The sequence below is a fragment of the Leucopleurus acutus genome, assembly GCF_964270905.1.
Source record: "Leucopleurus acutus genome assembly, chromosome: 1".
Lineage (NCBI taxonomy): Eukaryota > Metazoa > Chordata > Mammalia > Artiodactyla > Delphinidae > Leucopleurus > Leucopleurus acutus.
The window spans coordinates 43,907,320-43,932,591 of record NC_139142.1 but is presented as its reverse complement, the minus strand read 5'-3'; the positions used below and the strand labels follow the sequence as shown (position 1 = coordinate 43,932,591).

The following is a 25,272-nucleotide window of genomic DNA, read 5'->3' as shown; positions in this document are numbered from 1 at the left end:
ATTTTCTTTATTTTTGTAAGAGGTCTTACTGGAGGATGTATTAAAGATGGCTGTAGGGCTTCCCTGGTGGCGCAGTGGTTGAGAGTCCGCCTGCCGATGCAGGGGACACGGGTTCGTGCCCCGGTCCGGGAAGATCCCACATGCCGCGGAGCGGCTGGGCCCGTGAGCCATGGCCGCTGAGCCTGCGCATCCGGAGCCTGTGCTCCGCAACGGGAGAGGCCACAACAGTGAGAGGCCCGCGTACTGCAAAAAAAAAAAAAAAAAAAAATGGCTGTAAATTCTTTCCTACTCCCTTTGATAGGTGGAGTCCAATTCCCCTCCCCTTGAATCTGGGCCGGTTTTAGTGACTTGTCTGACCCATGGAATACAGTAGAAGGAAAATTCTGGGCTTTCTGAGGCTAAGTCATTAAAACAACAATAACGACAAAACAAACACACACAGAGAAACCTTGCAGCTTCCACCCTTGCCTCTTACAAGTCTCTGGTAAACAAACTTGAACAGGTAATAAGTTCCAGTACCCTGAGACTGCAACATGTGACCACTCAGATCAAAAGTTTCAGCCAAGCCCAGCATTCCCACCATTCCCACCAAAGCATCAGACATGTAATGAAGGCATCTTGGACCTTACAGACCATCTGCCAGCTGCATACCACAAAGTGACCTCAGTCAATGCCGAACAATGCAGAAGAATCTTCTAGCTGAGCCCTGTCCACATTTCTGACTCACAAAATTGTGAGATATAATGAATGGTGGTTGTTATATGCCACTAAGTTTTGGGGTAGTTTTTAACATGAAAACAGATAATTAGAATCAAGATTTTCAAAATACTTTATGAATTTGTCTAATATGGATAAAACTATTTGCAAATTGAAATAGAATGGCTAAATCAGAGAATTTTTCAAATGTAACTAATTAAGAGGGACAAACTTCCAGTTTCAAAATAAATGAGTCAAGGGTATGAAATGTACAGTGTGGGGAATATAGTCAATAACTATGTAACATCTTCATATGGTGACATATTGCAACTAGACTTATGGTGGTGATCAGTTTGAAAATGTATAGAAATATCGAAGCCCTATGCCGTATAACAAGAAATAATATAATCTTGTAGGTCAATTTTACTTCAAAAACAAACAAAAAATAAATAAACAAACATAGAAAAAGAGATCAGATTTGTGGCTACCAGATATGGGGGACTGGGAGAGGAGGAACTGGATAAAGGCAGTCAAAAGGTACTACAAACCTCCAGTTACAAGGTAAATAAATACTAGTGATGTAACGTACAACATGATAAATACAACTAACACTGCTGTATTCTATATATGAAAGCTCTTAGAGAAAATCCTGAGAGTTCTCATCATGAGAAAGAAACGTTTTTCCTATTTCTTTAATTTTGTATCTATATGAGATGATGCATGTTCAGTAGACTTATTGTGATAATCACTTCATGATGTATGTAAATCATTATGCTGTACACCTTAAACTTATCCAGTGCTGTACGTCAATTATATCTCAATAAAACTGGAAGAAAAATAAATAAATAACATGTAATTCAAACAGGAAACAATTGCTTTAGGGCAAATATTTACGTATCTCCTACTATGTTTCAGGCTCTTCACATATATTACAATCTCTAATTCAAAAAAAGCTATGATTTTGGCTTTTTTTTTCATTCTCATTTGTTCCTTTACAAATATTTTCCTATTTTTTAATCAAAATAATACAATGCAGATGGCAAAATATATAGTAGTGCAGAACAACTGTAACAAAAGCCATATCTCCCATCCTACTTCTCCCCTCCCCATCTCCTGTCTCAGAGGCAACCACTTTTAACCTTTTCTGATTTTGGTTCTTCCCATGATTACCTCCCTAAGTAATAGGCCTCTAGAAGATCTGTTGATGTATCACTTTAAGAGATTATCTATTAGTCCCCAGACACAATGAGGATGTGGCTCATTGCTACAATCCTCACCTCCACTTCTAACTTTGATAGTTGTAGGTTTAGCTTTTTTAATTGTTTACTTTTGTGCCTTTAAACAATATTCCTTTTTTGTGTGATATCTTAGAGTTTTGTCAGAAAAAAAATTGGTTCATTAAAACTTTGAGGAATACTCACAGATACCAGACTATGAAACCAAGTATTTATTTTTGCCAAAGATTTTTGCCAAATTGAAGCACAATTCACAAAATTTATGTTTAAAAAGTAAATTGGTTTCATGAGAGAGTTTAGCGCTCTATTATATTATATCACCAGAAGGGATTTTGGAAGAGAATTTACTTTCATGCTGAAAGTTATTTTCCTTAAGTATAAAACACTTCCATATAACCACTTATATTACAGGGAACTAAACAAATGCAGAAATATTCATGAGTTATTGCATGCTAACTCAGGGTAATATTCTTGCTAGCATTCATTACAAAACTATCCATTAGGTAACAGCTCTGCAATCTTCCTTCCCTCCTGTCTACTTTTTTAAATCATGAGTTATATCATATAGATAGGAAAGTATATATTTATAAATAGTTTAAAGAATAATTATAGGACAGTGGAACTTCCCATGTCTGTCATCATTAGAATACCATTTTTTGGATTACTAGTTAGGCTGGTATTGTGATTTTGATTTATTAAAGACTGCAATTTATTTTAAACCAAAAAAAAATCAAAAAAGAATAATTATAAAGGAAATACCCATGTAGCCACCACTCAAGTCAAGAATAGAAACACTGAAGAACAGAATAGCACATAAAGCCCAAATGTACCCCTTCCCATCAAAGCACCCACTCATCTCTAGAGGTAACTACCACTGTCTCAACATCTGAGATGATGATTTTTTATTTTCTTTATAGTTTAAAACTCTATGAATATATCTCTAAACTATTTATCTTTCAACTTTAAATAACTAGAATCATTCTGTGTATATTGTTTTATCACTTGTTCCTTTTGCTCACTATTTTTTGTGGGAGTCCTCTATATTATTCCATGGTAGCTAGCTGTAGTTTGTTCATTGTTATACAGTATTTCATTGTATAAATATGCTAGGATTTATTTCTCTATTCCAGCATTGATGAGTGTCTGAGGTCATTCCTATTTGGGGGCTCTTAGGAACAATATTGCCATAAACATTTTGTATCTGTCTCCTGGCTTCTCTAGGTACAAACATAGAGTAGAACTGCTAAGTTGTAGGCTCTGCATATCTTTGGCTTTACTAGAAAAAAATGTTTGTTTTCCAAAGTGGTTGTACCATTTTGCTCTCCTGCTAACATTTCCATTGTTCTACATGCTTGCCGACTTTATATACAGTTAGACTTTCATTTTTGCTAATCTGGTAAGTGTGTAGTATCCCATTGTGGTTTTAATTTGCATTTCTCTGCTTACTAATAAAGTTGAACACATTTTCATATATTTACTCACAGTTCTAGGTCAAATTATATGAGTATCTTACAGATTGTTGATACACATAGTATATTGCCCTATAAAATGTTATACCAAATTCTTTATCACCAGTACTCTAGAGATATTAAATATCTTTGGAATGGCCATCATCAAAATGTCTACAAATAGTAAATGTTGGAGAGGGCGGGGAAAAAAGGGACCCTCCTACATTGTTGGTAGGAATGTAAATTGGTGCAGCCACTGTGGAAAACAGTAAACTAAAAATAGGGTTTCCATATGATCCAGCAATCCCACTCCTGGGCATATATCTGGAAAAGATAAAAACTCTAATTTGAAAAGATATATGCACCCCAATGTTCATGGCAGCACTATTTACAATAGTCAATATGTGGAAGCAACCTAAGTGTCCACTGACAATGAATGAAGAAGATGTGTGTGTGTGTGTATATATATATAATACATATATACAATGGACTATTACTCAGCCATAATAAAGGATGAAATAATGCCATTTGCAGCAATACAGATGGACCCAGAGATTATCAAACTAAGTGAAGTAAGTCAGACAAAGACAAATACCATATGATATCACTTATATGTGGAATCTAAAAAAAATGATACAAATGAACTTATTTACAAAACAGAAACGGACTCACAGACACAGAAAACAATCTTATGGTTACCAAAGTGGAAGGGGGGTAAATTAGGCATTTAGGATTAACAGAAACATACTACTATATACAAAATAGGTAAACAACAAGGACATACTGTATAGCACAGGGAACTATAGTCAATGTCTTGTAATAACCTATAATGAAAAAGGATCTGAAAAAGAATATATATATACATGTACATGTATATATATATATACATATATACATATATATACACACACACACACATATATATAGCTGAATCACTTTACTGTATACCTGAAACTAACACAATAGTGTATCAGCTACACTTCAATTTTTAAAAATCTTTGATAATTAGAAAGGTGAAAATAGCTTTTCTTTCTTTTATTTTAAATTCCTTTGGTTACTAGTATATTTGAATGTTTAAAATTATTTTTCTAAGGCACTTAACAGGGATGTTTGCATCTTTTGTATTGTCCTATTGTAGATGGCTTATTGGATAGTATTCCATGTATCTAATTTCTATTGTTTCTAATCTAAAATTTCACAGGTATTTGTAAGATTAAGATGCATTTGACTTTATTTCAAGTGGGGTTTTGGGGGATAATGACAACATTTTCAGGTGAATTTCAGTGCATTAATATCTGTGAAGCTGCTCTGAATGTTCAGAAAGAATAAAACAAAGGGGAGGGACTTCTGCTTCCAGAGAGATGGAGTGGCCATAGTTTCCCCTATTCCTCTTGCTAAGTACAACTAAACACCCTGGATATTATATATAAGACAAACGTAACAAGACGGAAAGGTGGAGAGAGTAAGGTAGACCAGACAGGAGCCTTGAAACCTGAAGAACAACACGGTGGTGAGATCCCTGGATTTCTTTTTGCTTCGTGCAGCCCAGACCGTGTGCCAGAGAAGTGAGCAACCCAGAGACACCAACAGCACAGACAAAAAAAAAAAAAAAAAAAGCCTGCTCTCCCTGGTCAGAGGACGAGGAAAAGGCAAGATAGACACATTTAGAAAATAACTCTCTCCTGTAGCCAGAAACCAAAGAGAAAACTGTGGCCATCCACCCCCACTCCAGCAAAAGCTGAGTGGGGAACCTTGACCTCCACCCTCTCCAGTCGCCCCAGCACACCCACCAGGCTGATGGCAAAGAAGGCTGAACAGGGAGCCAGACCTTTCATCCATGGCATCAGTGGAGTCCACGTGGGGAGCACACACTCCCACCCACCCAGCAGTAATGAGCTGCCTGTCTTCTCCCTGCTGTGGTGGTGTTAGAGGGGCCCTAGAGGAGAGTCAGGACTTGTGCCCAGAAAAAGGAGGGCACTTCCCCGCTCTGCCTTCTCCTCACCGTGGTGTCGTGTCGGCGGGGGCTACGGGGGAGCAGTCATGGGCACTCTTACCCCTTTCCCATTTGAGGGAGGTATCTATCAGTGGAGGCCTGGTGGGGAGCCGGGACACCCACCTCTGCCTGGCTGTAATGCGGAGCCCTAGACTGTCCGTAGATGCTAGACTTGGCTTTCCCTGTGGATTTCACACTGGCCTAGCCAGCCCCACAATCACATGAGACAATTCCTTGCAATAAATCTCCTAATATGTATCTCCCACTAGTTCTGTTTCTCTGGTTGGATCCTAAACGATCCACATATTTTTCTGTTGTACACTATGTTTTTTTTATTTTTTATTTTTTATCTTTGGCTGTGTTGGGTCTTCGTTGCTGCATGCTGGCTTTCTCTAGGTGCGATGAGTGGGGGCTACTCTTCGTTGAGGTGCATGGGCTTCCCATTGCGGTGGCTTCCCTTGTTGTAGAGCCAGGGCTCTAGGTGCACGCAGGCTCAGGAGTTGTGGCACACGGGCTCAGTAGTTGTGGCGTGTGGGCTTAGTTGCTCCATGGCATGTGGGATCTTCCCGGACCAGGGCTCGAACCTGTGTCCCCTGCATTGGCAGGTGGACGCTTAACCACTGCGCCACCAGGGAAGCGACACTGTATGTATTATAGTAGCTGTCTCTAACCCACTGTGGAGTGAAACCGAGCATACATAACAGATAAATAATACTCTTTGCATATTTTGCTAGTCTGCCCAAGGATAAGGTCCAACTGTCATGTGTTTCCCTCTTTCTTATACAACTACAACTCTAACATTTTCTGTTTTCATCTCTTCTCTTCTTCCCTCCTTGGTTCCATCCCCTCCATGCTCCAGTACATCTTTATCTCCTCGCTATTTCTCTCCAAATACTCCGTTGGATTACCAAAAACCCATTTGACACTTCAATCCCTGTGACTTCCCACACTACTTCTCTCTTTCCCATCACTGCCAAACTTCTTGCAAATGTATTCTATTTTCCCTTCTTCCATTTCCTCATTTCTTACCCACTATTACCTTGTTTCCATATGTACTACTCTACCGAAACTCCATCCTCAAAGGAGATTAGCCATGAAGCTAACAAAGCTTAAATTTCACAGCCCAAATCTCATGGTTACGAAAGGGGAAGTGGAGGGAAGGGGAGGGAAGGGATAAATTAGGAGTTGGGGATTAACAGATATACACTACTGTACATAAAATAGATAAACAAGAACCTACTTATAGCACAGGGAACTATATTGTAATAACCTATAATGGAAAAGAATCTGAAACTAATACAACATTGTAAATCAACTACACTTCAATTAAAAAAAATTTTCACAGCCCATCACTAGCACAAGCTCCTTCCAATGCCCATACCTAATTTTGTATCTGCAGTTTTGTATTCTTTTGCTTACACGATTCTCCAAATTGTATAAACTTAAGCCCCATAAACTTAGATGTGGCTCTCCTCACCATCCTTCTCCTCTCTGTGACAACCTGACCACACATACATCACTGATACCATTTCATCCTTAGGTCCCTGTGGTGCATCCCTCTCTTCCACTGTTCTCTCCTCTTCTCCTGCCATTCCCTAAATGAAGATGTGGTCTAACATTTGACCTCAACCTTGTTCTCCCTACATAATGCCCCTGTGAACTTATTAATTCATCTCATCCTTACATGACAACTCCCAAATTCAAACTTCCAGCACTGAGCTCTACCTCTCAAACATGAGCAAATGATTATGTGCTTCTCTTCTTAAGGGATCACTTGGAGCCCTTCTTTTTTAAAAATTTTTAAAAATAGACTTATTTATTTTAGGCTATGTTGGGTCTTCATTGCTGCGCGTGGGTTTTCTCTAGTTGTGGCAAGCGGGGGCTGTTCTTCGTTGTGGTGCGCGGACTTCTCATTGCGGTGGCTCCTCTTGTTGCGGAGCACGGGCTCTAGGTGCACAAGCTTCAGTAGTTGCAGCACACAAGCTCAGTAGTCGTGGCTCGAGGGCTCTAGAGCACAAGCTCAGTAGTTGTGGCTCATGGGCTTAGTTGCTCCGCGGTATGTGGGATCTTCCCGGACCAGGGCTCGAACCCCTGTCCCCTGCATTGGGAAGTGGATTCTTAACCACTGCACCCCCGGGGAAGCCCCATAATTATGCTCTTTTGAAGGTAATTGCCATGATAAAAACTTATTTTTTTATAAAGCTCATGAGCAAAAGATGAAATGGATAAAAAAGGAAAGAAGCATATGCTTGGCTCAGTCAGTATTAATCACTGGCATGCTCTTTCAGAAAAGAAATTGAAGGCAGGCTGTCTTAGTAATCTATTGCTGAGCAACAAATTACCCCAAATTTAGTGGACTAAAACAACAACATTTATTATTTCGGTTTTTGCAGGACAGTAATCTGGGTGAGACTTAGCTGGGTCCTCTGCATTAGGGTCTGTAGTCAAGGCTGCAGTCAAGGTCTTGGAGGGAGTTAGTCATTATCTCATGGCTCATGTGGGGAAGGCTCGGCTCCCTAGCTCCCTCGTGAGGTATTAGTGGGATTCAGTTCCTTGCAGGTTGTTGGACTGAGGGCCTCAGCGCCTCGCTGGCTGTTTGGCTGGAGGTGACGCTCAGTTCCTTGCCATGTGGACCTCTCCATAAAGCACCTCACAACATGGTAGGTGGCTTCATCAGAGTGAACAAGTGGAAGGGCAAGAGAGGTAGCACCCGCCAAGGGGAGGGCAAGCAAGATGAAAAGTCGGTCTTTTATAACCTAATCTCCAAAGTGACATCCATCACTTTTTCCTTATGCTATTACAGACAGAAGTGAGTCACTAGATCCTTCCCACACACGAGGGGAGAGGATTACACAAGGGAGTGAATACCGGGAGTCAGGGATTACTGGGGGGTCCATTTAGAAGCTGCCTACCTACTCTCCAGGGCTTACAATATAGCAGAGAAAGCACTATGTAGTACCTGAGATGCTGACACAATGGCTGCCTATCCATGCAAGTGTGTTAGTCACTCTACATTTGAGACTATGTTCCTGTCAGATTGCTTGTAACACGTTTTAGATTGTCACTGATCTTCAGTGTATTTTGAGATGCATTCCAGGGAGGTTGCCCTCCTCTCCTCCCACTCCAGAATAATTGCTATAATAATGTAAAATGTAAGCTTAAAGATCTCGCCAAGAGCCATGCTATGTGGTGACCCAAGAGTCCCCATTCTTTTTTGCATCACAGCTAGTTGGAAAATGCAGTATCTTCAGTTCATTTTCCATCGTGTGGTCAAATCTTCATCTAAATACTTCTCTTCATTAAAGTAGGAGACAACTTTATCACGGTGTAAATTATTTGTATTACTACAGAAACTCAAGTTTCTCAACTCATCTCCCAAGTTTTCCTCATGCTATAAGAAACAAAATAGACCAACTAGCTTATTTTAATCTCTCTGAAAAATAACTCAGCGATTTAACAATTAGCACACGAGCTTATAATTACTCGTAGTAAACATGCGATTAATGTATGTATTGGCTTACTCGGCACTTACTGTGCGCACACGTCCCCTCGGGCTGGCGGTCTGGGGCCCCTCGTGTAGTTCCACCCCACACCGCAGGGGGCAGTCGCGGCCCTTCCTCATGCCCGCTTGGCAACCTGGCTCCTGTCTCTGTCAGACCCGACCAAGTCTCTAGGAAGTTGGGGAGGCCATAGAGACGGAGGCCCTGGGCCCAGGCTTCCTTTCTTAAAAGACTGTCGCTTGTGATGCGCTAGTGGAAAGCATATTATAATTCTGTAAACCCTGGCGCGCGGTACGGGGCCAGAAGGCTGCCTGGGCCTGGCTCCAGCGAGACCCCGCATTTTCTCCCCCCGCGCCGGCGCAGAAGGTGCGGTCCCGTCCGCCCGGCCCGACCCGGAAGCCGCCGCGCGCCGCGCTCGCCCGTCGGTCTGGGGATACCCGGCTGTCCCGAGTCCTGGGGCCTGCCGTGTCCTCTTTCCTCGGTCCCCTCTGGCCCATGGGTCTCCATGGCGACGGCGGGGGCCCGGCCGGGGGGCGGGCAGCCCGAGCGGGGCCGCGGCGCTCTGGGGGCCTCCGCGGTGGCGTCGCCGTGTTCGCCGCTGTGGCTGCCGTGTTCACCCTCACGCTGCCCCCCTCGGTGCCGGGGGGCGACTCGGGTAACGTACTCTCAGGGTCGTGCCTCCTGCCCCCCCTCTCTGGTCCGCACTGTCCCCACGAGGTCTGGTCAGCTCGACCCCTCCATCCACCCGCCGGGGCCCCCGCAGGGTTTTGCGTTCCAGAACCAACCTGTGTTTCCATTCGTGTAATTTTTCTGTAATTCTGGTCTCTTTAGTTCTCAGGCTTTCGAGATGGGGCTGGTTGGTTTCGCCTGATGGGACTTACCGACCTCTCTCTCCACTTCTCCGATCATTTTCCTGGACCTGAGTTTTTGCTTTCCATTCCTTTTTAGTCCGCAAACATTACTTACTGAGTGCTTATCGTGTTCCAGACAAAAAGACTAACAGGAGTGGTGTACAAGTATCTTGGAGAGTGTTGTAATGCGGGCAGAGACAATACTACTGAACAGCCAGCAACATATTAGGTGGGGAGAATTTAGTGGAGACAGAAAGAGGGAAATGTGATTGACAGTGGGGTAGGCAGTGGCTCCATCAGAATGGCTAGTTGGGAAAGGCCTCTGAGGAGGTGATATTTTAGTTGAAACCTGAATGTTGAAAAGGAACCAGCCTTGCAGACTATTTGCGGGAGAACGCCTGAAAGGGTGGAAGCCAGTTGCGGCTTAAAGCTGCTTCTATTGAAAAGCGTGACCCGTGGGCTATTTAAATCACATGAATAATCGTTATGTATTTGGGATGAGAGACAAGATGCAGGCTTTGTTTTGCTGCCAAATTGACCGTCTAATAATGCCTGATAATGATCCGTAATTTTGTTAGAATGGTGCTGTAAATTTGGGTCATGAATGTATAGACTGAAAAAAAACTGAGTGTCCTAGTTCCTGCATAACAAAATACCCCCAAATTGAGTGGCTTAAAACAAAAAACGTTTACTATTTCACATTTTCTGTTGATCAGGAATCTGGGTGCAGTTTAAGCGGGTGCTTTTAGGACAAGGATGCTGTCGTGGTATGGGGTAGGGCTGCAGTCCTCTCAGGGTTCAGCTTAGCGAGGATTAACTTCTAAACCCCATCCAGCTCTTTGCCAAACGGGTTTCTCTGTAAGCTGACTTTTGTCAAGAGGAAGAGATGGCACCTCTGCCTGACAGCTCTGTCATTTCGTAACCTAATCTTGGAAGTGACAGACCACTGCCCTGTTTTATTCTTGGAAGTGAGTCAATATGTCAGCCCACACTCAAGGGCGCGAGGATTACACAGTGAGAATACTGGAGTTGGGACGCTTTGGAGGCCGTCTTCAAGGCTGCCTACCACACTGGGGATCCTTGATGTTCCTTTTACACGTCATTACCTTGACTCTTTCTTTCATGTCCTATTGAACAAATAGGATCAATGTTTCATTAGTATAGTGGGGAACGGAGTTACCGTATTTCTAAGGGTTATACTAAATAATAGAAATAGCTTTATAGTTGTGAGAGTTCTGACATTGGAGAGCATTACTCAGAGGTTGAGTAGTTCTGTAACTTTCAAAAAAACATTGACAGTTCTTTACCATGGTTGTTTGAGCCTGAAGGACGGGATTAGGATGAATAATAATAACACTTATTGAGTACTTACTGCGTGCCAGTGCTGTTCCAAGTGCTTTACGTGAATTATTTTAATCCTCCCAGCTACTACCCTGTGAGGTAGGTACTATCAATTTCTTTATTTTATAGATGACAAAACGGTTAAGCTGTGTCCAGAATCACACAGCTAGAAAGTAGAGGCCGTCAAGGAAAGAAACCAAGTAGACTGACTTTAGAACATGCTCTCTTAACCAGCCTGTGCTCTAAATTCTTTGTTAAATCTGTCATCACGTATTTAGTGATAAAGTCTATTTAAAATGTACAGTTGTGTTACGGAGCCCAAGCGTGGTCTGCTCACCACATGACAGGCCAATAAATCGAGAGATGTGTTGTTAGAGCAAGGAATAACCACTTGAATCGGAAAGCTAGCAGACCGAGAAGATGGCTGACTAGTGTCTCAAAAAACATCTTCCCTCAATCCAAATTTGAGCTCCTTTTATACAGATGGGGAGGAGGAGAGGCCCACTGCAGTGCCAGCCAATGGCTGAGCGGGGCTGCTATAGCTCACACCTGTCCCGCCCCTATTACAGCTGTTGCCTTGTTTTTATTAATACTGTCTTTTTTCCCCAAAAGAATAAAGTTATCTATTCACTTTGAGTTATCAGACTTTTTAGGCATTGTGACTTGTTTAGGTTGACGCTGAATAGTGGTTGCTTCTAATATTTCTATGTTCATTTTTGGGAGTGATAAACTGTTTTCCAAGTGTTGCCAGTAAAATTTGTATAATCATGTCTGATGATTTTGTTTATATGTTGAATGTACTGTTCTCTTTGAATTTTGTGTTTATGAAAAATTTTTTTACCAATAAACAGAACACATCTCAAAACCAACATAAAGCATGTATTCTTCTTCCTGATAAGTCTTAAATTATACTCCATGAATCCATCGCATTGTGTGGCCTTGCCAAAATTTATTTTTTGCACTGCTTGATACACATAGTTGATTTATGGGCAGGAGCACTCCTGGTCCTGTAGAGGAAAGGGTAGGAATCTAGCCTTCACTTCTGTTTGTTATCCTTGGGAAAAATAAATTAGCTTATATATGTGTTTATATATTTTTAAGATACTGTCTTTAACACACTTGATATATGACAATATAATTTTATAATTAATATAAAAAGTATAATATGGAGGGAGCTGGGTTTTTGTAAAGGTGAAGCTTCTGCTAACAACTCTGAGCTTGCCACCCATTTGTGTCCCAGATGAAAAAGCTGTGGTTCTCAAACTTGAATGTACTGGAGAATTGCCTGGGAAACTTGGGCCCCAATGCCAGAGGGTTTAGTGTAGGTAGATTTGGGTTATGGTCAAGAAATCTTCATTTTTAAAAGGCATCTGGGTAATTCTGATGCAGGTTGTAGTAGGACTTAACATTTGAGGCAACCCTAGTGTAAAGGGTTGAGGGAAAGCAAGCACCCTTTTATCATATTTACTTTCTCTTTTGTATCATATTCAATTTTAGAGTCGTGTTTAGCTTTTTATCAAGGGTGCATTCATAGACTTTGAATAGTAGCATCTTTTCTATTTATATTTTAGTTTCACATTTGATAAGAGTTGGTGATGGAGGTTAGTCACATTCCAGATTCATCTTTTTACCAACAACTCCAGCAAAGAATAACAGCATATTGACTTTTCAATGGTAAAAGGAAATTAGAGAAAATAGGCTATTTTTCTTAATGTTAAATGTAATTCTAAGTACATTTTAAATGGAGGAGAATGAATAGAAACCTTGGAAATCTGAACTGAACTGTGCTTCATAGCACCTACAGAAATATAAAAACCAAAAATTGATTAAAACCATTTGGGACTGAAGACATAAAAAGCAAACCCATTCTAGAGTAAAACTATGAAATACTATAAAATACTGGTAACAGCTACAAAGGGAGGAGTTATTTTAAACATTTTAAAACCATAAACAATTTATTTATATAAGATACAAGAAGGGCCTTTGGCTTGTAAGATGCTCTTGAATATCTCCAGTAAACGTCAAAGATGTCCTTAAGTAAATGACTTAAGTGAGCAGTAGCTGTCTTTGGTGCCCTCGGGATTTCTGTGAAGTGAGCAGTCATTCAACCTGAAATGGGGGTGTCTTGAGTAGCAAGGATGACAACGTGATAGGTCTTTTTGTCAGTCTCTAGGTGCGGGGCTTTTCTGTGTGGCACGAGGAGGGAGAGGTGCTGATGTCTTGACAGAACCCTGAAATGGATAGGATATTTTCAACTTAGTGGAAAAGACAAATGAGAACAACTAACCAGAATAAAAGGCAATCTAAGTGCTAAATAGAGAGGTTCCAGCAGGTTCTATGGAGGAGGAGGAAGTGATTCATTCTGATGGATGAAGCTGGGGAAGGGTATTTGTAAGGAAAGGTGTCACTGAGAAGGTACCAACTGACCTAGGCCTTGATGGATTTAGAAGAGAATGCTGGATGAGAAAATGAGTGGTAAGAGGTGCAAAAGAGGACCATTCAGAGGAACAGTGGGTAGTCAGATCTGACAAAGGTGAGCATAGGTTTCATGGACATAAGCCTTGGAAGGGGACCTGGAAGCCATAGAAGGCTTGCATGTCACGCTGAGGAATCAACTTCATTCAGTACACAGAGAGCAGCCATTGAGCAGTTTTAGTCTAAGGAAACAATCTGACCTCTGGGGAGTGGGGATGGCAGTAATTAGTGATTTCAGTAGGAAGATGAATTGGAATAAAACATTGGTCAAAGCTATCGCTGTAGCCCAGGCCAGAGAGAGGAAGGGTCTAAAATACGGTCAGGGCAGTAGAAATGAAGAGTACTGATATCCACTGAAGGATAGAAAATGGACATTAATATATTTCCCAATAGATAATAGTACTTTCATAAATCATCAATTAATATTGATTGATTTCTTACACTGTACTGTATTAAGTGTATAGGGATAATCAGAAATAGTCCCTGTGCTCTGGATACTTAAAGTATTAACAAATAAGCACTGAATTACTACATCATAATTTTAGAAGTAATTACTAATGGTGAGGAATTACGAAGAACTATAAATATTATGATTTATTGGTTTGAAAAAAATGTACTTTGGTAGTCAAAGCTTACCAAAATAACCTGGAGTTAATAAGAATTTGGCAATTGTTTAAAGATATCCAATTGTTTTAAACAATTTGGCAATTGTTTAAAGATATCCAATAATTAATAAGATATCCATAATTAATGTAGAGAATGTATCCAAATGTCAGTTTAGGGCAGAATGGCACATTTTATAGACTGTTCAAATCTCCAGTGTCTGCACATTTTACATATCATAAGGTTGCATCTTTACCGACAGTTTTGTACTAAATTCTTGAGGGATAATACAGCATTTTACACTAATGCTCTGTAAGAATTTTTTTATATTTGCAAGGGTAGACAACTTTCAGGAGGGAAAGTAGGCATATTTTTAAAATTGAAGGATAGTTGATCTACACTGTTGTGTTAGTTTCTGGTGTACAGCAAAGTGATTCAGTTATACATATTACATATTCTTCATTATAGGTTATTACAAGATATTGAACATGGTTCCCTATGCTATAGGACCTTGTTGCTTAAAATAAGCATTTTTAGAAACTAGAATTCACATATATTTACACTGACCAGTTATTAAAAACTAACAAAGATAGTTTGTTCAGTAATACCTAAGGGAGAACATATTCTGAGACTATTTCATGCTGTTAAATCTCCACAGATTTACAGTTTTATCCAGTCAAATTAATGCAAAACCCCAATGCAGGCATTTGGATTTTGAAAACTTTGGAGGAGTGTCATTTTCTAATAGTAATTATTGGTTTTCCATTATTTTTTCACAGGGGAACTGATCACAGCCGCACATGAGCTTGGAGTAAGTATTAGTTTTATTGTTTAATCAATGCTCTCATTAACAGTTTTAGGAATTAAGAAAGTTTAATTAAGCATGGAGTAAAGTAGATTAATTTATTTTCAAACCCCAGTTTTTAGTAACTTATAAGTACAGTACATGACAATTTACTTTAAGTTTTAAATCCAATTAAACTAAATCATAAAGCAAAGCCTTTACTATATATACAGTAGCTGGCTTATTATCACCCCAAATTTTGTATAAGCTATGGAGAATAAAATAAATCGGGTTAACAGTTTTAATAAGTTTATTATTTAATAAACTTTATTGTGGTGCATGATCCCTTTAGGCAAGACCTTAGGACTGTCAGCATGGTGGTAATCCGATAGCAGTGTGGTCTTTCAACTTACTAACCAATACGATATTTCAGAACCCGTTTTTTTTCAATAGCCTTTTAAATGACCCTAATGTACTGTGAACCCAGAGAACAAACTGCTTAAGAACTGACAATGAAATATGTCACCCTTTCTCTAGGTGACACACCATGTGATAGACCCTGCCAAATCCACTAAAGAAAATATTTATTTGTATTGGCACAAGAGGATTACAATAGAAAACCACTATTCAAACATTTAGTCATTGTCTCTTAATCTTTATACTTGCCTGAGAAAAGCGCTGCTTTTCAATTAAAGCCAGTGTGACTCTTCCTTTACTAGATGAAAACCTTCTGACTGTTGCTAATTTTCCCTTAGGTTGCCCATCCTCCTGGCTATCCTTTGTTCACTCTGGTGGCTAAACTGGCAATTATACTATTTCCTTTTGGTTCGGTTGCCTACCGAGTCAATCTTCTGTGTGGCTTATTTGGAGCAGTAGCTGCAGCATTACTTTTTTTCACCGTTTTCAGGTAAAGTAGTTGATTAGTTAATTTTGACTAATTGGAGATGGCCTATGTACATACATTACAAAAAAAAATCTTTTGTTGCTTGAATGGTTTTTCCTAATCACTCATGTGATTTCACTTTCTCAATTTACAGTAATTTCATATGCGTTTGACTGCTTAAATGATTACACAGTTGGTTCTGCTTCATACAACGGAGAGAAGGTGTCACCAGTTCATTATCACAGTTCTCTGGTTAGGCAGAACTAATAAGGTTTGTCATTTCAGGAAGATGCAGATGGGCCAGTTTAATTCAACAATATAAAGTTCATCTTTTGGTAAATGGTAAATATCACTTAATTACTCATAGTGTTGCTGATGGGCAGCTGCCTATCAGGTCCAGAGCTAATACCTAATTATATTGTATTTTAAATATGCACATGTATACTTTTTGAAATGAGGCTGTTAACTAAGGAAATCAATTTGGGTTGTGGTTTTAGTAAGGTTTCACTTTGTTCCATTATTGCTGTAGGGAAGATAGGCGAATTAGACACCACTTACTTCATGATGGAAGGCTTTCTTAGTTTGGAAGGCTATGCTGCTTTTAAAAAAACAGGTCATTAGTTTAGGATATTGCTAAACACATTTGCCTTTGCTGTTTCTCTCTCCTTCGGTATTAACTCAGTCTAACTTATGCCTAAAAGGATTATAGTCAAAAATACAAATTATTTTTCCTGCAAAGGGGAAACCAAGTTAGAACATTTCTTTCAAAAAGTATTACAGATTTTATTATAAAAACAAGTAATTTTTGTATGTAAATAGAGTATAATTTGAATAGACAATTTCAAATGTCAGTTTTGGAGACTAATGTTTTTATTTACATTTGTCATATCACTGCCCTTTGACTAAATTTTTTGTAAATTCCCTTTTGATTATTTGTAGAAAGGTAAAAGTTACAATAATTATGGCTAAAGCTTACTATTAAATCTATTTGTGGAAAGCTTTCAGATTTAAAGTTGTAATTGTTGATCATTTACTAAACTTTAATCTGTATTATTTAATTTGTTTCTATTTCGGTCTTACAGGTTTTCAGTGATAGCCATATCTTTAAGTATGAAATGTTTAAAATAACATTTCTGCTTGGATTAATTAGTGTTATGAATACTTTCTCTTTCTAAATGATTAGAATAATCATTATTAGAATTGTTCCTTCTGATCCTTTATAATTAAGACTGTCATTTTCTCTGAGAGAAAAACTTTTTATTTTTAAATATCTAGGTTGAAATTTAGAACTTACCTGTCTTTTATTAAATGTATGAGTTTTCGCAAGACATTTAAGACAAAGACATTTTAAAGAAAACTAATACTTGTATTTGTTTTGTTAGTTCATCTGTATTTTAGATTATTTCTACAACATATACATATATTTAAATGCTGTAGCCAGCTCTTAAGCAAGTAAAGTGATTCGTTTTCTAAAACTTTTCCATGTTTTCCACTATATTAATTGTCAATGCCCTTCCACATAAAAACCACTGTAAAAATCATATATAAAAATCTTTATCTTTCCAGAATCCGAATAGTTTGGGACAATAATTTTCCTTTGAGTTGTCCACATTTTAAAATAGCTTTGATTAGTTATTATGCTTGATTATAATGGGTTTTAGATTAGCACACAAGCCTGTGACCCTTTTCTTTTAATATACAGTCTTAATGATAAATTTGTATACTTGCTGACATATGTTTTAAATCAAAAACTCTTCATAGACTAAATTGGATATTTGCATGCTTTTACTAATCTAGTACTTTGGAAAAGTTGCTTTCTTTCTGAAAAGGGACCTGACAACATTATCTCTTACATACTTTTAATATGAAAATACTTCATTATTTTGAATACAAATAATTGACAAGGTACACGTCCTTTGGGAACAACCTAGTTCAAGTGGCAAATCTGTTTTGTCAAACAATAGCCACCCTTCAGGAAAGAGCAAGCCATCTCTATGGTAATAGGACTAACAGTAGCCTATTGATCCAGTGGAAGAAGACATTATACAATGTCAGCTGGCTTGTTACAATTTCATTTGTCGTATGACCTGAACCTAGCCTTTAAAACCTTCCTTCTGTGAATATAAGCCCAAGAGCAGGACGCGGTTTTTGTGCAGCCATTACAGTGACGGCTTTTTTCCTGTCCCAGTGTACAGTAAATGTATTCCTTCACAGGTTGACTCCTTCACCAGAACTCATTCAGGAGACATTTCACTACTTTATTCATTTGCCGACCAAGTCATCATTCCATTTTGTTGTTGAATATTGAAGGGTTTTGATCCAGGAGACAGCTGTATTCTTTCTTTCCCCCATCACTTAAGAGAACATTACTGTACATGTAGGATTAGTGCTGACTGGTGTGCAGGAAATTAATTCTTTTAACAGTTTTAGGTTTTTTTCAGGTAATTGTTCACATAGCATTCACTATATTTAGCTCTTGGGGTGGGTATAAAGACCTTCTGTACCTTTTAAACAAAGATTGTATTTCAAAAGCAAATTTCTGTTTAAATATGTTGATGTAAAAAGCTCCATTTTTTCAGTAAACATGACTTAGATTGAAAGAACAATTTATTCGTTGTTTCCAATTACTTTGTAATTTTTGCTTTTCTTACATCTTGCTTTTAAAAGCCTTTAAGATGTCATTAACACTGCATATTTTGTCAATCTTTCCTAATGGTTGGCAAGAGCTCTTTTATATTTGCTTTGCCCTGATGTAGAAAGCATATGAGTAAAACAGTACATTGAAAGCTGTGTCACTGTAGTTTATTGAATTAAAAATAGTAGGATTGTGGCAGTTGTTTCTGCATGTATTTATTTATGTATTGTCCCCTTCAGGGGTATTTTAAAGCATGCACTATGTTAAGGGAGTTTAATCTATTTCATTTATAGGAAAGAGTATTCATTTTATTAATATGTACATCTGTGCATTTGACTGTACTACAATTAGTGATTTAGAGAAACTGGGATTTTCTCTTTTAAGGCCAATGAAGTAAATGATTTTTTAGTATGATATTTAAAATGTCATATTTGAAATTCACAAATCCTATTAATATAAAATTTTAAAAGTTATAGGTATGTTAATCACTAATAGGAACATCATTTAGCTTTCCTTAGTACTTGAATTTCAAAATTGTTTTCTAAGAAACCTCAAACTAGATCCTATATACTTAGTAAGGAAGGAGTACTGAAATCACTGTAATTAATATCAACATGCTTACATTTCATATGTTCTGGTAACACTGAAATAGAATGGAGTCTGTTGATAGTATCATATAAAAATTCTTTACTTCAGGGAAGATTTAAGTTGCTTATGATCTCAGGTGAGGGCATGTCTTGTCTCATGTATTTTGATAGTTACAGGGCAGGGAATATATTTTCAGCAGGCTTGAGAGTCAGCATATCCTTTTCAAGCTAGTATGGGCCAGATGGAACTATAGAAGAATTCATTGAACAATATTTGTTACACACTCATATGAATCGAAAGTAAAATTCCTTCAGTTTTTATAATCAAAATTCAGTGCTTATTTTAAAGAAAGTAAGACAAAGTTACTATTCAATAAACAGTTTTTCTAAAAGGCACTGTTTCAGGAAACTTGCATAAAAACACTTTCTAACACCATTAACATTGTACAGTAAGAAATCAGATCTCTTAATGTCAAGCAGGTTCCCTAGAATATATGAATATTAATTATAATTAAAGGTATCTTGAAACTATGCCTGCTTACTACAAAGAACTTACAACCAATTTCAGTGATATTTAAATATCTCCTGGAAGACTGTTTTGTGCCAGTATTTTATTTATGCATATTTTATTTTTTATAAGTTATGTATTCCTAAACATTATGCCGCTGCTAAAAATTAATTTTATTAAACTTTTGGAACAGGAACACTTGATTCTGAGCACTGTGTCTGCTGTTCTTATAGCTTCAGCTAAGATTCCATTCAGTAAAAATCGAAAATTAAAATGCCATACCTTAGAGAACGTAGAATCTCCTGCTTAAGAGACATTTGGATTTTCCAGCTCAAAGAGTATTTTAGATTATTGCCATAGAGAATAATGTGAAGCTCTTCCTAATTTCAGAGGTAACTATGCATAAGTAACAAATAGTCACCAAGTTTTTGTAGTTGAAGAAGAATGGAAAGTACTGGAGTATTAATTTCTATTCAGGAGAATATCTGTCTTGATCCCTGGTTAATTGATCATATATTTCTCTCATACTTGTATTAAAATTGCATTGACTCAGACTGGCTAAGCATATTAAGAGCTTGGTTCATTTGCATTTTCTTATAAGTAGAGGGACATATTAGGCTCAAATAGCATTTCGTTTTGAAGGGAAAAAAGCAGGGCAAAAACTCTTTTTTAAGACTGTAGAGTCTCTTCTGACAGCTAGTCAGAGTTAGAATTAGTTCAAGGAAATGTTAATAATGCATTGCCTGGCCTAATCCCTTTGATATCACCAGGTATCCTCCTGTTCATGGGTTAATTGCTTTAAAAGCGAAGGCAATATTCTGAGCGGTGGGCCGCTTCACCTTTTCACAGCTGTTACCATTGAGTGACAACTAAATCCCATGTGTAAGATGAGGAAGAGCTCAATCTCCAATTGGGAGAAAATTTATGTAAACCACAATCCCTTCAGAATGTGCGGAAGTCATAGACTTTCTTGATTTACTCTGCTTTTCCCAGAAAGCTCTATTGTTCACTTTCCTAAGTCCCATCAACCCTTTGTAGCAGAATATCACAGCGGCAGCAGATAGCTTGAAATATATAAATGCTATCATAGCTCTGATTAATAGCAGTGCTTATGAGTCAAGTCTGATAACAGTGCAGCTCTCCACTCAATTTCAGATACTGCTAATGGAATCTGTCTTCTCCAATTGTAATATGAGAAGGCCTAATTTGCCATGGAGCTTGGAGCTGTCACCAGTAGGGGATTGTGGGGTCAGATGGGAGCTGCCAGGTTTTTGCCCTGCAGCTTGTATCTCTCACTTTGAATAGAGCAGCCCCCTGCCTGCCAGTTAGCTGATAGGCCGCCGTGGGGTTTATGCCACTATATACAATAGGAAAGGGCTACATAGGCTGACTTTATAATTGTGAAGCTAGCTCATATTTCCACAGCTACTGTGCTGCATAATTTCTAATAAGTGGTTTTAACAAACGTCAGATTATGAAAAGTTTCCTCAATTACAGAAACTTATAAAACATTTAAATTGCTAAATCTGTTTCCTGCCGAGATTTTGCCACTGGAACTAGTCATCAGTCATTATGGCTATAATAATAAATGCATATATTTCTTAAAGTTACAAATAAAATTATAAACCAAACTCATATAGATTTGCTGCTTTTCAAAGCCATAAAAAGTAGAAAATAGTCTTAATGAATTGAAATATTACAATATACTTCATAACTTCGCATAATAAGACTATATTAAATCTCTGTTGTTTAGTAAGTTAGTGTTGCTGATGAAAGTAGTTTAATACCCTCATTCTGTTGATCTTAGTTATTTGGATCTTTTACGTTTACTTCATATACCTTTAGTATATAACATTTTAAAAATTATGCAGCATTTTCTAAGTTTTCAGTTAAAAAGGACTTTGAGAATAATATGCTGGACTATACTTTTAACCAATTTCAGTTTTGCTACTGAATACAAAATACACTGTCAAGATTGAGTAATAAGCTAATCTTGAGGCTTTGTGTGCATGCTTTTTTCTTTTCTTTTTTAAATTAGTTTATTTGTTTATTTTTGGCTGTGTTGGGTCTTTGTTGCTGTGCACGGGCTTTGGGCTTTCTCTAGTTGCAGCGAGCGGGGCTACTCTTCGTTGTGGTGCGCGGGCTTCTCGCTGCGGTGGCTTCTCTTGTTGTGGAGCACGGGCTCTAGGTGCGCAGGCTTCAGTAGTTGTGGTGCATGGGCTTAGTTGCTCCAGGGCATGTGGGATCTTCCTGGACCAGGGCTCAAACCTGTGTCCCCTGCATTGCCAGGCAGATTCTTAACCACTCTGCCACCAGGGAAGCCTAAGGCCTTGTGTGTTTTTAAAAATTTCAAACAAAATTGATGAAAATCTGTAATTTGGGAGTTATTTTAAGCTAGGCTGTACCTTAAGATATTGCCTCCCATAGTGCAAGTCATTTGGCATACTATGGAAACTTGGTAAAATGTAAAGTAAATGATGGTGATTCCTATAAAGCTCAGTTCATTGTTTTCCTTTTAGATATTTGGGTATAAGGTTGGTGAGCTGTAATAAAGTGAATTGTTCTAAGCCTTGACTAGTTTCATCATTTATTGGTTAGTGAACAAATTTTAATTCTAATGGAAATTGTGTAATTACATTTTATTTATGGAAGCTATTCATAATCTTGTTCCTTCCATTTCATTTGTGCCTTTTTCCTTTTCGAAGCCTTTTCCATTTTTTTCCCAAGTTTATTTAGTGGTTTTAAATCAGGAATAATACTTTGTATTTTTCCTTTCAGTGTACTGGTAGTTGATATTTACGTAGCTGAAAATTCAGGGTAGAACAGTTTTCTTCCTTTTGATAGAATCGCATGGAACAGAATAAACCTTGGTAGGATTTTACCTGGAGTGAAAGTAAATTTTTATAAAATATAGGAAAATGGGATTACTTGCAAATTTACTAAAGATGGAAATGTTTTACATTATTTTTTAGGTGCAGTGATGGTGGCTTCAGAGGTAGAACTTTAATATACCATGTCCTCAATTATTGATTTATGTTTATTAGGTCTAAACTTGAAAATGACAAGAAAAAATTTAGATTCTACTGCTCTCCAAATGCCCACTGACTATAATTTGCCCACCTGGAACATGTTAGATACTCAATACGTATTTGTTGAAAGGGTCTTGAGTGAACTGCCACTCAATGAGAAAGGTTCAGCTGAAACTGAAAACCTTTCTTGTCAGTAGCTTAGCTTCCCAGTTTGACCATCTCCAGGTACATTGAAGAGAGAAATATATGGGTGTTGACTTTGTGAATGGGAGCCAGAGATAACATTTGTATGATCTTCATGAACAAGACCCAGAAAGATAAGAACCTGGGAGGACAGGGGCAGTAGATTTGCCACTAATTGTACCCTGCTTTACCATATGTCTTCCCTGTAATCCACTGCATTTTTTTAAAGTTGTGAATATGAGTTGACACTAATAATAATTTATTTAACAGTAATGCTCAGATGCTGCATTGTGGCCTTCCTACTCGATTCTACTTACTTCAAGTAGGAGTTTTCAGTGTTGAAGGAAAGTAGTGTACCCTCCATGTTGGGTTCTTTGCACACAGGTAACACTGAAGACAAATACATTCATGAATTTTATGAGGCACGTCAAATGTGTGTTCTGAAAGAATTTCAGGTTTCTGTTATTTGCCTTTTGATTGAGGGTTAGACAAACATGTGACTACACATGAAAATCAAATACTGTGTAGCGGAAAGAAAAATATACCTTATCATCAATAGCAAACCTGTGTCAATGGTGTAAATTGTAACCTCCTGATTTATCCATTGTGTCAACAGATGAATAGTATTCCATAAGTGAGAAAACTGCTGCACAGTCAGTACCTTTCTTAGGAATCTCATGTAGGCCTTATAGAATTCTGAGCCTCACATTTGTTAGGGTGCTCTAAAAAGCATCACATATTCCTTACCCTAGTGGAGAATTTCTGTCATTTGCATTTTCTGGGGGAAATTTTAAATACTTAACCACCTTTCCCATACTATCTGTCATACTCTTGGTATATCTTTTCTCAGTGACTGACCACTGTGATCTCCTGGAATGTGAACTACATGGTTTTAGTGTTAGCCCAAGTTAAAAATAATTAGGAAAATGTATTTACTGCCAATATACTGCAAAATATATTTTATATATAACATATTTGTAAGATATTTATTTATATAAAACATACTTCAGTGACTTTTAGATTATTTGTTATTTTGAATCATCCATATCATTACCTTACTCTGTTAATGTGAGACCTTGAAAATTAAGCATTCCTCTCTAATAGTGTAAAAACTTGATTTTGATTGTTGGCATGTGACTATCTTTTAAAATACAATGGTTGTTTTAGTAAAATTTCACAGTAATGTTTGAAGTGTGTGTTCTTCATATAGCCTTGTAAGATGTTATCTTTCTGTAAGTCAGGTTAGATTCTGAGAACATGTATTTCACTTGAAGAAGTATCTCCCTTGATATCCTTCTATGAGGCTTCATGAGCCTCTAGATTGGGAATAGAAAACAGTTTTTTCTCATATTATATATAACTTATCATGAGGTGTTCTTTAGTTCAAGTGGAAAACAGTTTAGATTATTTTGCCATTTATTAGTGAGTTCTGCTGAAAACAGTTCTCATTTTATTCACAACCTCACTTGAATTTCCTCTTTTTTTCCCTCCAGCTTCCTATTAGTGTGGTTGAAGTAGGTTCATCAATTTCAGTAGAAAAATGTACGTCTTTTAATTTTAATGAGCTAATTTTAAGATGTCACTTTAGCATATTAAGGGTAAATAAATTCATTAATTCCTTAGTTGCTTTTTAAAAAAATAATAATTACTTAAGCATATTTATTTAAAAGAATGAAATGAAAATTGAAAGTAGGCCTCCTTGACTGCTAAGTGAAAACACAATGGTGTTTTTGATTATGCCAGTTTTCTTTGGGAAAAAAACCCTTCATACTTAGTCTACAGATAGATGACAATTGTTTTGTCTTATTTGGGAGGTACTTATATTTATACTCCCATCTGTACATTTGACTTTATGGATGATACCAAACAGCTCGTTTTGTGGGCTCAGAACAACAATTTCATTTAAAACTCATGTTTAAATAACAATATCAGATTAGATATTCCTTTCATATATGTTTGAAAGAAATATTGCTTAGCCAGAAATTTGGACTACCAATTCATGTACCATTATTTATGCATAGTGTTTCACTCTACTTATATAATGTAACTCTGCCAAAAAATTACAAATATATGTTGTAGCCTTTTCAGGGGGAAAAAAATGCAGAATGTGTGTCCTGGTTAGAATTATTGCCCAAAAGAGTTAGATTACAACTAACTTGTTTAATCACCCATTTTGGGGAACCCTTCATTGAGAAGGCTCATAATTGGTCCAACTCATAACAAAGGCCCCAGCAATCAAAACAGATGATGGATTAATTACAGGCTTTAAGAATTCAGTAGCCAACAAACACATGAAAGAATGCTCAACATCATTAATCATTAGAGAAATGCAAATCAAAACTACAATGAAATATCATCTCACACCGGTCAGAATGGCCATCATCAAAAAATCTACAAACAATAAATGCTGGAGAGGGTGTGGAGAAAAGGAAACCCTCTTGCACTGTTGGTGGGAATGTAAATTGATACAGCCACTGTGGAGAACACTATGGAGGTTCCTTAAAAAACTAAAAACAGAACT

At 37.8% G+C, this 25,272-nt stretch overlaps 1 protein-coding gene across 3 annotated transcripts in view; it reads left to right on the top strand.

Annotated features, from left to right (window-relative positions):
• Positions 1–9,205: 9,205 nt before the first annotated feature.
• Positions 9,206–25,272, top strand: part of TMEM260 (transmembrane protein 260) — a gene marked incomplete at its 5' end in the record, with an annotated part of 60,629 nt that continues 44,562 nt past the window's right edge. For 2 of the 3 annotated variants that reach the window (XM_082838886.1, XM_082838885.1), the window contains 3 exons: positions 9,368–9,527; positions 14,922–14,953; positions 15,682–15,833. In XM_082838886.1, the coding sequence (XP_082695012.1) occupies positions 9,368–9,527; positions 14,922–14,953; positions 15,682–15,833 (344 nt within the window). Of the gene's footprint in view, positions 9,239–9,367; positions 9,528–14,921; positions 14,954–15,681; positions 15,834–25,272 lie in introns of those variants that run through there. The other variant, XM_082838887.1, reaches the window with a different exon arrangement.